The 14106-nt window shown below is 40.9% G+C and overlaps 1 protein-coding gene across 1 annotated transcript in view; it reads left to right on the forward strand.

Annotated features, from left to right (window-relative positions):
- Positions 1-1108: 1108 nt before the first annotated feature.
- The window catches only part of LOC127193572 (A disintegrin and metalloproteinase with thrombospondin motifs 12), a gene marked incomplete at its 5' end in the record, with an annotated part of 116599 nt that continues 103601 nt past the window's right edge, over positions 1109-14106 (forward strand). Inside the window, 2 exons of the mRNA XM_051150842.1 lie at positions 1109-1309; positions 3980-4063. Of these exons, the coding sequence (XP_051006799.1) occupies positions 1109-1309; positions 3980-4063 (285 nt within the window). The remainder of the gene's footprint in view (positions 1310-3979; positions 4064-14106) is intronic.

Raw genomic sequence — 14106 nt, forward strand, 5'->3', positions numbered from 1 at the left:
TACTGAGTGAGTTACCCCAGATGCAGAAAGACTCACATGTTACATACTCAATTATAATTGGACACTACCCCAAAGGGGATGTACAACGAAAATCTTCACTTGCCAGGATATTGGGATAGATGTGAGGACTTCCTATTGGGACTCTAGGTGAGAGAAGTATGGGAGAATAGGGAGATAGAAGAACCCAGAGGGTGCTAGAAACCTACAAGAAGAACATCATAATGGTCAGATATGGACTCAGCGGGGTCTGCTCAAACTATTGCACCAACTAAAGGCAATACATGCGGTAAATATTGAACCCCTACTCAGATCTAGCCAATGAACAGGACATTCTCCACAGTTGTGTGGAGAGTGAGGACTGACTCTGAAATGAACTCTGGTGCCCCCCATATTTAACCACTTCCCCTTGGTGAGGAGGCCTGGTGGCACTCAGAGAAAGGATAAGCAGGCTACCAAGATGAGACTTGATAGTCTATGACCATATGGTAGGGGACAAAATCCTTTTTGGTCACAGACCTACAGGAGGGAAATAGGGTGAAAGCGGGAGTGCGGGAAGAATGGAAGGATACAAGTGAGGGGAAAAAATAGAGATGTAATCTGAATAAATTAATTACTTAAAAAACCTTGATTTTCTGCTGACCTCTCTTAAGTTATGATGTGATCCTTGCATTATCCTGGCATTCAAGGTTCATCCCTAACAGCTTCTTTTCATTTTCCCTCATTAATCTACAGTTTCATTTAGATTGAGTTCGGAAACCATTGTCCTCACAGACCCAAAGTTTCTCATGTGGAAGCCTAAACATTACCTTGATAGCTTCATGGCATTCTTCTACCTTAACTTCTGGATTAATTGGGATTACAGATGAAATCTATACTCACAACCAAACGTAATATGCTTTTATCATGAAAGACTTATTTACTGAAACGAGTCACTACATTTTTAAAGAAATGCTTCTGTTTCACACACATACATAAGAACATTGCACTCAAATGTTATTAAGCATAAATTAAACACACAGCCTTGCCTTTTCATAAACATAAGGGAATATTTTATATACACTATACATTAGGTTTATACAATTAGCTTACTACGTCTTCTGTTTAATGTTCAGACAGTCTTGGTAACTCTGAGAAGCAAGAGCTACAGCGAGAGAAGTGGGAGAGAAAAAACTTTCCAAGCAGAAGCCTCTCCCGGCGCTCCATAAGCAAAGAGAGATGGGTGGAGACACTGGTGGTGGCCGACACGAAGATGGTCGAGTACCACGGAAGTGAGAACGTGGAGTCCTACATCCTCACCATCATGAATATGGTATGACAGACTGCATGCGCGGACAGCAGCTGCCAAGTAGATGCTCGGGAATGCCCTTCCCCTTGTCAAAAAGTGTTTGCCCAGCATGGTGGTGCCAACCTGAGATCCCCAAATCTGGCAGGCCAATGTGAGAGGACTGCAAGGCTGAAGGTAGCTTAGGCTAAGTAGTGATATACTGTCTCAAAATGTTGAAATCAAACAAAATTTAAGAAGAAAGAGATCTTGCTGTTCTTTAAAACACCAACAAACACACAACACACACACACACATGTGCACACACACTTGCACAATCTGTTACTTACCCAAGTATATAATAATGGAAAATCAGAACAAATTAGTCTGTTCCTTAAAAAGTGCACGCCGGGAAAATTTATAATTCACCATTTGCATACTCTATTAGTTACTTGCCAAGTGACTTGGTACTTTTTAAAATGGCTTTGCTTCATTAGTTTCTGCTAGTCTTAGTCCATGAGAAAACTTGGGTAAAGAAACTGAACATGATTTCCTCAAGGTAGCAAGAGCTAGAACTGGAGTGAGTTTCTACTGCAATCCTAAGTTTTGCTCTACCTTTTCTCATTGTTGCTGTGCTTTGCTTTCCAGACAGGTGGCTTGTCCTGTCAAGATGGGAAAAGCAATTCCTTGATTAACTACTAAAGAATTGAAGAGCCGGGGCTAGGGCAAGGTCAAAGAAAACAAGGACATTGTTTAGAGAGCCATGTTGTTGGGACTTCATGGGTGTACTTTCCCTGTCATAGCTGGAAGACGCTCTGGCTTAAATTCTTTCCACCCATTTTTCCAAGATGTTCCCTAAGCCTTGGGTAGAGGGACTGTGTTGAAGATTTATCAACTGAGGTTGGGCAACCATGGGCAATTGTTCTCTGCATTTTGACTAGTTGTGGCTTTTTTATAACTTTCTCTGCTGGGAGGAAAAGCTTCTTTGATGGAGGTTGAGAGCTACACTTCTCTGTAAGTAAGAAGATAATCAGTTAATATAAAGAATGCAGTTAGGAATTATGCTAGTTCAGAAAGGTGGGGCAATAACACGATCTCCTCAAGATTCATGGCCTCACTAGCCACATGTTAGAGAGGTCTAAAATACCAGCCACGAGGGGCCTACAGGCAAATAACAGTTGCCAAAAGAGGAAGATCCAATTTTCCCAGGAATAAGACCCCCACATTGACTACCCAATACCAGGTGATCAGCTATAGATACACATATATGCAGAGAGCACTAAACTGATTCATCAGGTTGTAGTTGTATGTTGTTTATATATGTAGCAACAATGGCTAAAGAAGAGGAGATTATGAATTTGGGATTAGGCGATTGGACATGGAAGAAGCAAGGGAGAGGAGGAGGAAGAAATGATATAATTATATTCTAAATTATAAGATGGAAAAGAAAAATAAAACAAGAAAAAACATTAGTTGCAATGATAACTAATGCCACAGGTAAGGAGAATTTTTAAAAGTGTTATGAAAATGATCACAGTAGAGTTTTAAAAAGTAGTTGGTGTGATTCTACTTAACACACACACACACACACACACACACACACACTATCTCAATCTCTACTCTGTATCTATGTGTTTGTAACTGAAAAGAGACACATATCTGCATAGTAGCCCAAGGGGCATGTCCCATCAAAGCCTTCACTTACCAGGAAACTGGGACAGAGGGGAGGACATCCTATTGGGACTCTAGATGAGAGAAGCATGGGAGAATGGCAAAGTAGAACGATCCAGAGGGTCCTAGAAACCTACAAGTAGAACATTATGATAGGCAGATTTGGGCCCAGGGGTCCTGCTCAAACTAAGGCACCAGCCAAGGACAATACAGGCGGTAAACTTTAAACCCCTACCCAGATCTAGCCAAAGGTCAGAACATTCTCCACAGTTGAGTGGAGAGTGGGATATGACTTTCTCACGTACTCTGGTGCCTCACATTTGACCATGTCCCCTGGAGGGGGGGAACTGGTGGCACTCAGAGGAAGGACAGCAGGTTACCAAGAAGAGACTTGATACCCTATGAGCATATACAGGGGGAGGTAATCCCCCTCAGGAACAGTCATAGGGGAGGGGAATAAGGGGAAAAGGGGAAGGAGGGAAGAATGGGAGGACGCAAGGGATGGGATAACCATTGAGATGTAACAAGAATAAATTAATAATAAAATTTTTTTTAAAAAACCACAGTTTAAAATGTGTCATCTTGGATGGAAAAATTATAATACCTTTTAGTTTTATTTGATGATTTATGTATATAAGCAGTTTTCTATTGTTCATAATTTTTTAATTTTTTACCATGTCTTATACATGAAAATTTCATTTTATGTTTATATCAATACCACCCTCATTTTGGTCACAGAAATTCTTTTATTACTTTAAAAATATGTTGCTTTAACCCATTTCCTCACTTCTTTCTTTGTTAACAATAACGTCACTATAACAAAGGATAAAGGATATCAGTTTCTCAACTACAAATCCAATCCGTCACCATGAAGGGGCATCTTTAAATGTTACAATGTGACTGAGATTTAGTCTTCTCAGAACTGCACCTGGAATGCATAATCTATGTCGTGTTATGTATTCACATGTGTTCTGAAATTAGTCATGCCTCTGACAGGCACACACTTCCTGTGCATGTACAACTAACACTTTCTGTTTCTGACTCCAGGTCACTGGGCTGTTTCATAACCCGAGCATTGGAAATGCAGTCCATATAGTTGTGGTTCGGTTGATTCTACTTGAAGAGGAGGAGGTAAGGAGTGCTTTCCCTCCACTCTTCTTTTCAGTACCTTCTCCTTCCCTCTCTCTATTAGGAAAGGTCTGAACAAGCAGGAAAGAGGTCTGTTATTTCTGTGTTATTTTCCTAGGCCTTCAGCAGTATCGAGTGGGAAATTGGAAACATTTTCAAAAAATTATGAGGGGTGGGTGGGTGTGTGCACGCACATGTGCTGAAATCACCTGATTACAATTGCATCTAATAAGACACAAAAAGACATACAGAGTTCACTAACAGTGTCCTTCAATGCAAGTAGTGTAACTCATTCCATAGCTTGATAGTTTCAGTAGAAGTTAGGAGAGATGTGCAATGGTGTGTGCCTCTCATACCATTCATTTATCTATGGCGTATAGCATACATCTCTCAGAGTTGAGGCTTCCGGTTTATACATTTGTCTTCACGTGTTTCACATAGTCTATCTATGTACCACCCGCATGCTGGGATGATATGCCTAGATCATAGTTCATTCAATCTTGAGAATGTGGCTAATTCCAAAAGGAAATCCTTTACTTCTTGCCCTTCATTCCTGATAGCATTATCTTGTCTATCTCAGTCAAAAACGCTCTGGCTTTTACCAGCACTATCCAGCCGAGAGCCATTCTTTTTGTTGTTTTGTTTAGTTTCTGAATTTGGTTTTGAGACAGGGTCTCACTATACATCTCTGACGGGATTATTTCTCACAGAAACTTGCTTGTCTACCCCTTGAGCATGCGTGTCATCATATCTGACCTAATTTTATCTATCTATCTATCTATCTATCTATCTATCTATCTATCTATCTATCCTCTATCTGTGTATCATCTGTCCACTTATCATCTATCCATCATCATCAACATCTATCTATCATCTATCATATATTTATTGTATCATCCAAATCCAACAATAAAGCCCATAGTGGTCCCACCTCCAAAACATTGTTCAAAAATACACAGGGCTCCTCATTCCTGCAATCATTGTGTTGGTTCACGTCTTAATATATCTTGCCTGAACTACTACAGTGAGTTCTCTAACGCATTTCCCAGTTCCAAATTTTTCCAGTGTGTTGTCTGGGAAGACCACTTTCCACATAACTAGAATGGATAGTTTTAAAATAGTAACTTCAAGAACCTATCAAGGGTCCCACTTTTTTAAAAGTCAAATTCATATTTTCTTTGTCTGCAGAGCTCTTTATGACTTTGGTCTGTCTTTTCAGTTTTTCCTTATGCAGTTCCCTCCCTTGTTTCTGGCCCTCAGACTCTGGAGTTGGAATGAGTTCTAGAATATGCCCATCATTTTTCAACATCATGGTCTTTGCACTTATGGTTCCCAAACATCCTTGCCTTCTTTCCTCACATGGATGGCACCTTTTTTTTTTTTTTAACCATGTGAGCCTTTTCTGAAGTACTGATTCTTCAGAGAAGCCTCAATCTCCAACCTACACAAAACTGGCTCCTCCTCCTGTTTCTCCTTCACAGAATGATAGCACTCTCACAACTCATGATGATTCTTTGTATTTACTCGCTCTTTCATGTATCTAAGCCATTATAAAATGTAGTCAGTGTGAGTGCAGAAACAATGTTCCTTTATTCTGTGACATCTCCAGTACCTAACACAGTGCATCAGTGCATGGAGCATGTATAAATGCAGAGTGATTTGCATTTCTCTGATGACTAACGAGGACGAGCATTTCTTTAAGTGTTTCTCGGCCATTTGATATTCCTCTGTTGAGAATTCTCTGTTAAGTTCCAAGCCCCATTTCGCAACTGGGTTGTTTGGTTTTGTGGTGTTTAATTTCTTGAGTTCTTTATATATTTTTGATATTAAACCTTTGTCAGATGAAGGGTTGGTGAAGATCTTTTCCCATTCTGTAGGCTGTCACTTTGTTCTCTTGACAGTGTCTCCTGCCTTACAGAAGCTTCTCAGCCTCATGAGGTCCCATTTATTGATTGTCGACATTAAGGCCTGGGCTGTTGGTGTACTGTTCAGGAAGTTGTTTCCTGTGCCTATGTGTCCCAGGCTCTTCCCTACTTTTTCCTTATAGACAGTAAGCTTCAAACCCCTACCAAGACCTAGCCGACGAACATGGTACTCTCCACCGTTGAGTGGAGAGTGAGATCTGACTCTCACACGAACTCTGGTGCCCCTTTTCTGACCATGTCCCCCAGATGGGGAGACCTGGTGGCACTCAGAGGGAGGATAGCTAGTTACCAAGAAGAGACTTGATATTCTGAGAGCATATATAGGGGAGGAGGTCTCCCTCGGTCATGGACATAGGGGAGGGGAGAAGGGGAGAAATGGGAGGAAGGGAAGAATGGGAGGAAACAGGGGAAGGGCTAACAATCAAGATGTAATATGAATAAATTAATAAAAAAACTTAAAAAAAATAAATGCAGAGTGAAATTTATTGAGTGAAGAAAATGGGCAAGGAGATGAAATACCTTCCAAATTATATGCACACATCACGTCTACTTCAGCAAGAGACCAGGCACCAAATGTCAGGCAAGGCCTATTATTTTTTTTTAGCAGCACAAGTCTCCACCATCACTTAAAAGGCTATTTTTAAAACTATCTTTGAAACCTAGATCTCTTTCCCCTTTCTTCCCAGCAGGGCCCCTTTTTACTTCGTTACTTGGGACATGTTTGGAGCCTCAAGGCATTCCAGCTGATGTAATATTTATTTCTCTGTGGCCCTTTTGTTAATAAAATGTATTCAGAACTCGGAAATCAGGCAAAAACGCCTACTAGTGTCTGTCTGACCCTCTTTGGATGTAACTTTGGCTGTTTTGTGGTATTGATGGGGATTCAGAGGTGGTGATGTTAGATTCTGGTTTGTAGAAGACTGATAGGGTGCAGAAATACTTTCTGTCCAGAAAAGATAAAATAGATTTCTGCTCAACAACTTAAGCACACACTTGTATTTGCCTGTGAAACAGTAACTGACCTTGTGCCTAATTTAACAGTCTCACTCCAGTATGTATCCCATTGCCTGTAGCTGCGTTAATCTTCTTTCTTGCGTTTGACTTTGTATGGGCCTTACTGCCTTGCTTGTCTCTTCATTAGCCAGGTGGATAAATCTTTCACATATGCTAACTATATATTCACAGAGGAACTATGCTTTAACTAGACACACTAGGTTGTGCCGTCAATCTGAGCACCTGTAATATTAAGGAAGTAGGGTTGCCTTGGGCTCAAGGCCTCGGCTAGACAGAGATCTTGTCTAGCAATCAACCACAAAGAGTTCTACTTTTTACTCATTGAAAATTGCAGTTTGGTATTTTGCAGTACCGATTTTCACTCCTTCGCATTGGTTGACTGCGTGGACAGGCTTGGATACACATATGCAGAGTGGCCAAGGATGTTCCAATCAATGCAAGGAATGTTTGTCTAGGTGTGAGAAGGGAAAACTTCTCCATAGTCCCGGCAGAACTGCAGATGCGATTTTAAAGTAAGCCATCAGAACTCTGGAACGTCTCGCTGCCAGTGAAATAGTTCAGGAGCCGCTTACTGGACATTATATCTTTGCGTGCATCACAATTACATTGTTTTTCCTCTTTCTAATTCTGACTTTGTATGTGAACACCAAGTGGATTGTTTCAGACAGCATGGCACTCTAACCTTCTCGTTGTCAAGTGTCCTCTTCGAAGCTTTTTTTGTTGTTCTTAATGTAATTTCCATGCAATATGTTTGCTCATGTTTACTCCCCTCCTTCAACTCTTCCTAGAATTGTCCCCCTCCCCTCTCTCTCTCTCCCTCTCTCTCTCTCTCTCTGTCTCTCTCTCTCTTTCTCTCTCTCTCTCTCCCTCCCGCCCTCCCTCTCTCTGTCTCCATCTCTCTCCCTCTCTCCTTCTCTCCAATACAAAAAGCAAAAACTGAAAATCAAAACAGACAAACAAACATAACTATAAAAGGAAAGGAAACTAAGGAGAAAAGCCAAAAACAGAACAAAAAAAAAAAAACCCTACTCCTGGCCATGGGGTCCACGCTGGAGTATGGTTGATATACCCAGTGACACGCTGTTGAAGAAAACTGATTCTCATTCAAGTATGTATCAGTCACAAATATCTTTTTGTTTAGGTGTGAAACTTTATGTCTACTTCTGGTTTTCACCTGCGCAGGCTTTGTGCAAACTGTCATAATCTCTGTGAGTTCATATGTGCTGGTCATGTTGTGTCTGGAAAATACTGTTTCTTTGGCGTCATCCACCACCTCTGCTCTTGGAGACTTTCTGTCTCCTCTTCCTTATAGACACCGAGCCTTGAGAGGAGGGGCTTGATGAAAACATCCCATTCGGGATCGAGTGCTCCAAAATCTCCCACCCTATGCACATTGTTAGGTGTGGATCTGCTTGCTACTTCCTGTCTACTGCAAGAAGCCTCTCTGATGAGGTTGAGTGATGCCCCTGCAAACTTTTATAAAATCTCGAAATGATGCAAAATTCAAAAGCTGACAGCAAATTTCTCATTCACTACTCTCATTTTCCCTAAGTCACAGGAAATGGTTCAAACTCTTCTTCACATCCTTGGCTAATAAGCAACCAGAATAACATTAACAATCATGGATTTCAGTACCTACCTAAAAGCAGGGTGGCAGGATGATGAGGGAGGATAAGCGGAGTGTGTGACTGTGCTGTGCTATCATTCAGTGCACAGCCCTAAAAGAGTCACATCATTTTTCCATGTCCCATCAGCCGTATGGCAAATGCTGTGCTACCCACTAATGACAAAGATATGAATATAAATCCCATTTCCTGACCATGAGCAATTTGGACCCTATTGTTAAAAGTATAAAAATTAAAATTAAGTAAACTTATTATAAGCTTAAATATATTATATGTATCCGGTGATATGGAAGGATATTTGGGTATCTAAATTGGGTTTAGAGGATACAATGCAATTAGCCATTCTGGAAGACTATTCCAAATGAAAGGACCCAGGTAAGCATTTTCTTTAGTGTTTAACCTGTTACTGTACTCATGAGGACAATTAACACATCACTGGTATTGGACCACAAAGGAAAAAAAATCAAGCATCTTACTGTGATGGAAAACAATTATACTGAAGGCAAAAGGCTAGTACCAAATGAAAATCTGCCCACAGGAGACATCTAGCATCTACAATCATACAGATCCATGTGAACACACACACACAGACATGAACATGTGCTCAAACATCATATATATATATATATATGACAACCAATCGACAAATCAATTAATAATAAAGAAAACCTACCCAATTCCATTCACATGGGCTTTTCCCACTGCTTCCTACTTCTGTAGATGACATCATGATTCTCCCAGGTAAAGAAGTTAGTGATGTGGAACCCACCATGACACTCCCTTCTCCGCTCCCATAGCTAGTCAGCCCACCGTCGGGTGCCACTTGCTTTAATTGCCTGCCTCCATCTCCACCACCTTGGTTTAAGCTGGGTGTCCCTTTCCTGGGTTTATGGTTATAGTTATATACCTTATGACCTACGAGGAACCAGTTGTCTTCCTTTCAATTCTGATTTCTCCTTGCAGCTCAGATGACTTCCGTGTAGCTATCGATGTATTGGGAAGGCCTTCCATTACACATTCTCACAACACTGCCTTTTTCCCTCACAGAAAGTACCACAGTTGCAATTTTATGTTTGATTAATGCAAATTCTTCCATGAGTGCGTAAAACTTATATTAGTACGCAAGGGCACCATTTAGTTCTCACCACTTACAAGTATTTTACTATTATTCATATTTAATAAGACTTCAAAGTTCCTGAAAGAAGACAAAAGGACAAAATTGACAAGATTATGATTATAAGATGTCAGAGACTTGGCGGTAGGGGACTTAACTATTGTGTGCGAAGGTCTAGGTTCCATCTCCTGCTCTGAAAAGCAGAGAAGTGTCATGATGGAGTGACAAAGATGTAATGAGTGCAAGTTGAGTGAAGTCAAGTGGATCCCCAGTCACTGTAAGAGCCAGGGCTGAGTCCTGCAGGTACCAATGCATGTGACTGAGAAAGGGTAGGACTGATAGACTGAGAGGCCTGACTATGTCCCTATGTCCTGGAGGAGTTTCTCTTGATCTACTGAATGACTTAGTGTTGGGCTCACTGTGGTGCCAACAGTCGGTTTGCTTTTAGAACTTTGAGTTGGTGGTTGTGTGGATTTACAATAGCCTTTATAAGTATTTTTTCATGATAAATGTCAAAGATATTGGCAAATAATTTTTGACTCATTTCTTTAGATTAATGGTTTTCCTCTGATAGTATCATGATTCATTTCTTAGTCATATGAAGTGTAAAAATTTTACTCTCTGTCCACTTTGTCTCTTCTTTGTCCAGTACCTTCTTGCTCAGCAGCCTAAGCATTATTAGCAGACTATGGTCAGACCACCGCACATAAAAAACACTACCAAGAATTCCCAGGCAGATTAATACAAGACTGTGTTTCATTACAGGATAGCTGACAGCATAAGAGAACAATTAGTAACCAAAGCCATGTTCTTGCAAAATCATTTTCTGTCCCCCACTTGGAGCCATTTTGTGAGTTGTGGCTGATTCCCTCCAGGTCAGCTCACCCTCCTTTAAAGGTTCATGGATTCAAAAGTTTTGAAAGAGAAATGTGGGAAGTAAATTGGTGAGAAGATGTGAGAAAAAGTGAGAAGATGAGGTATAAAGAATGAGCAAAAGCAAAATCCATTTTTGTTTAAAAATGGAATAAGGATTGTTCATGTGCTTTTTCTTTAATGTGCTCAAATAATAACCACGTTGTTAAATGGAAACAGTTAACACAAATATCTCAATATTTATTCTCACCGGGCAGTGGTGGCGCATGCCTTTAATCCCAGTACTTGGGAGGCAGAGGCAGGTGGATTGCTGTGAGTTCAAATCCAGCCTAGTCTATAGAGTGAATCCAGAACAGCCAAGGCTACACAGAGAAACCTTGTCTCCAAAAACAAACAAACAAAAAAATAAATAAAGAAGGAAGGAAAGAAAGGAGGAAAATCAATATTTATTCTAAACCAGCTTTATCTTAGTGTGTCTTATACTATGTGCTTAGGACCATGTGGTCTTTTGAAAAGATTTTTTCATTTATTTCTTTACTATGTAGATGTGAACTCAGAGGACAGTATGAGTCAATTCTTTCACCTCACCATATGGGTTCCAGGGACTGAACTCACGTTGTTAAGCCTGTGGTGAAGTGCATTCAAGAAATTAAACTGCCTGGTATTACTAATGTGAGACTCAGAGACTAAGAGACTAAAAGATGTAGACACAAAATGTGCTCAGTGAAAGTCTCTTGTAGACCTCCAATATGTGTAGAAAAGCAGGATGGTGTCCCGAAGACCTTGTCACTAAACCTGTGTTCAATGACACAAAATCCATTTAAAAACTATCTGAGAGACCCCACCATGGTGACTAAGGTGGAGGGTGATCCAGAAAGAACCTCATGTCTCCACAGACATATGTGCACACACCCTAACACATACATGCTCCCAATACACATGTGGACATGCATATACATGTACACACAGACTATGCAAAGTCCCCCAGTGGAATCAGCAGTTTCTGTGTAACCTCCTGGAGGAGAGCAGAGCTTCTGGTGCCCTTGCTGAGATGACCTGCAGAGGCATTAACTACTCATGGAGAACCATCCCTCTGTAATTCCCAGTCACTGAGAAGGGATTGCTGTTACAGGATTTTTGCTTTACTCCCAAATGTCTGCTCCTTGCTCCTTCCCTTCCCCTAGTCAGCAGAGCTTGCCTCTTACCTGCCTTACCACAGAGCCCCCCGCCCCCAGCCAGTCTCCCTTTGCTTCTGATTCTACCTTTCTTTCATTGATCAACAGAACACAACATGCTCCTGAATTTTCCAAGTCACATGATGTGTATAACGATACATGAGACGCTAAGAAATGAGAGGAATAAGGCCCTATTCCTAGACAAGCTCAGAAGGAAAGCAAGTGCTGAATCTGTGTTTAGCCTGACACAGCAGGTGATAGGAACAATGTCTGGCTGAGGTGTAGCTCCAGGAACCTCATCATCATTAGCGGAGCAGGAATGGAAGGCCTTCTGGAAATGCCCTATTTGAGTTTCCAAGGATGGTTGGAGTTTGGATAGGTTCAAGGAGGGTAAGAGGGTAGAGAAAAGCATCTTAAGAAGAGGGGATATTTTAAAGAAAGAAGCGATTTTAAAAGTCCACCGTGTGTTGGGAAAGTGCTGGTGCAAGCAACTTACTGTGGCCGGAATGTAAGCTTCCAGATCATAGAGATAAAGGAAACGCTTCCTGCAGCATTCCAAAATTTTATCCCTTCATTTCTTCTGTGCTTCTTTTGAGATCTCACTGTGTAGACATGACTAACCTCAAACTCATGGAAACCTTCCTGCCTTTGCCTCCTGAGTCCTGAAATTAAGAACAAAAGTAACCATGCGGCCCCTGTTCTCCAAGTTTCATATCTTCACATTTTGTATTTAACTGTATGGTTCTTTGGAATTAAGTTTTTGCATCAGATCTGTAGTTGAAAGAGAAAGGTGTTATTTGCTCCCCTCCTCCTTCTTTTACTTACACTGTCCAGTTGTTTCTGTAGTATTTATTTATCATTTCCTAAGTGAAAATAATGGTACAATAACTATGAATTTTTACTATAGATTTCTTTATAATTCATATTTTATTGATTCTTCCAGAACTTAAAACAATATATTTTTTTAACACAATTATCTCCACAACTCCTTCTAAATCCACCCTCCCCATCCTCACCTACCTATTCAGTCAGCTTTGAATTTTTTTCCTCTTTTAAAAGACCCATCAATTCCAGTTTGTATTGCTCAGTTGACCCTGGATAGTGCTCCATCTTTGAGTGCCACCCCATTAAAGACAGCTAACCCTCCCTCTCCCAACAGCTCCTCTTTAGGAGTGGGCCTTCCTGCTCAGTGCCCCTCCCCCACTGCCCTTCTCCTGCTGCCCCTTACACAGACCCTGCAAATGCTGCACTGATTGCTATGGGTCCTTATGTCTACCTGTCCTGTTGTGTCTCATTGTTCTTAACAAATTTCCACCCCTTCTTCAGTGAGAATCTATGAGCTTGGGTGAGAGAGTTGTGATATTCCATTTAGGAGTAAGGGCCCCACAGTCTCTTATTCTCTGCAAACTGAGCAGTGGGGCTCTATATGTTAACTGCATCTACTAAAAGAAGAGGCATCTCTGATGAGGGTTGAGAAATGCACGATCTATGAATATTACAATAAGTCATTAGGAGTCACTGTAAGTCTGTAACTAGTTAGCAAACTGGTTCTCCCCTAGGACCGATTATCTATCTAGCCACAGGCTCTTGGCCCCACTAACAATGCCAAGTATGAGTTCTGTCTCATGGAGAAAGCCTTAGATCCAATCAGAAAGTATTTGGTTAGTCCTTTGATATTTGCCATTATTGTATCCCTGGGCACACTTTGCCAGGTTGGTTGTAGAACCCAGAGTTCTTCACTGGGTGATATTGATGATTGCTTTTCTCTTTCAATAGCATGGGTCGCACCTTACAGCACTATGAAAGATAGCCAGTTTCCATGGCAGTATCCACTTGGCATGATACTATGTTCTATGATTTAAGTTCTGCGGTATCTTCAGATGGAGGGTTTTTAAGTCAGGTGCTATAGGGTAACTGAACATTCTGGCAATACCCTGTAATGCTTGGTGGTCTATGGAACCCATTGGCAAACAACTCACAAAGAAATAATCTATTCCTGGTACTGCTTTCTTTTTCCTCCTCTTCCTCCATCACTTCCTCCTCCTTTGTCCTCCTCCTCCTCCTCCTCTTCTCTTTCTTTTGCCACCATGCAGTGTCTAATTGGGGTATCATCCCTCCATTGTAGAATAATTCCACTAAAACAGATTATATATGTACACACACACATATGGAAATGTTCCTCAGAATAAGTTATTTATCATATATATATATATTACAATTGCATATCCATTGCAGTTCCTGGACTTGATCCAGTGGCCCAGGAATGACTGTGTAAAGTATCACTGTTTGAATTTGGCTAAGTGAGACCTACCCATGGGTA

This window comes from Acomys russatus, chromosome 9, assembly GCF_903995435.1.
Source record: "Acomys russatus chromosome 9, mAcoRus1.1, whole genome shotgun sequence".
Taxonomy (NCBI): domain Eukaryota; kingdom Metazoa; phylum Chordata; class Mammalia; order Rodentia; family Muridae; genus Acomys; species Acomys russatus.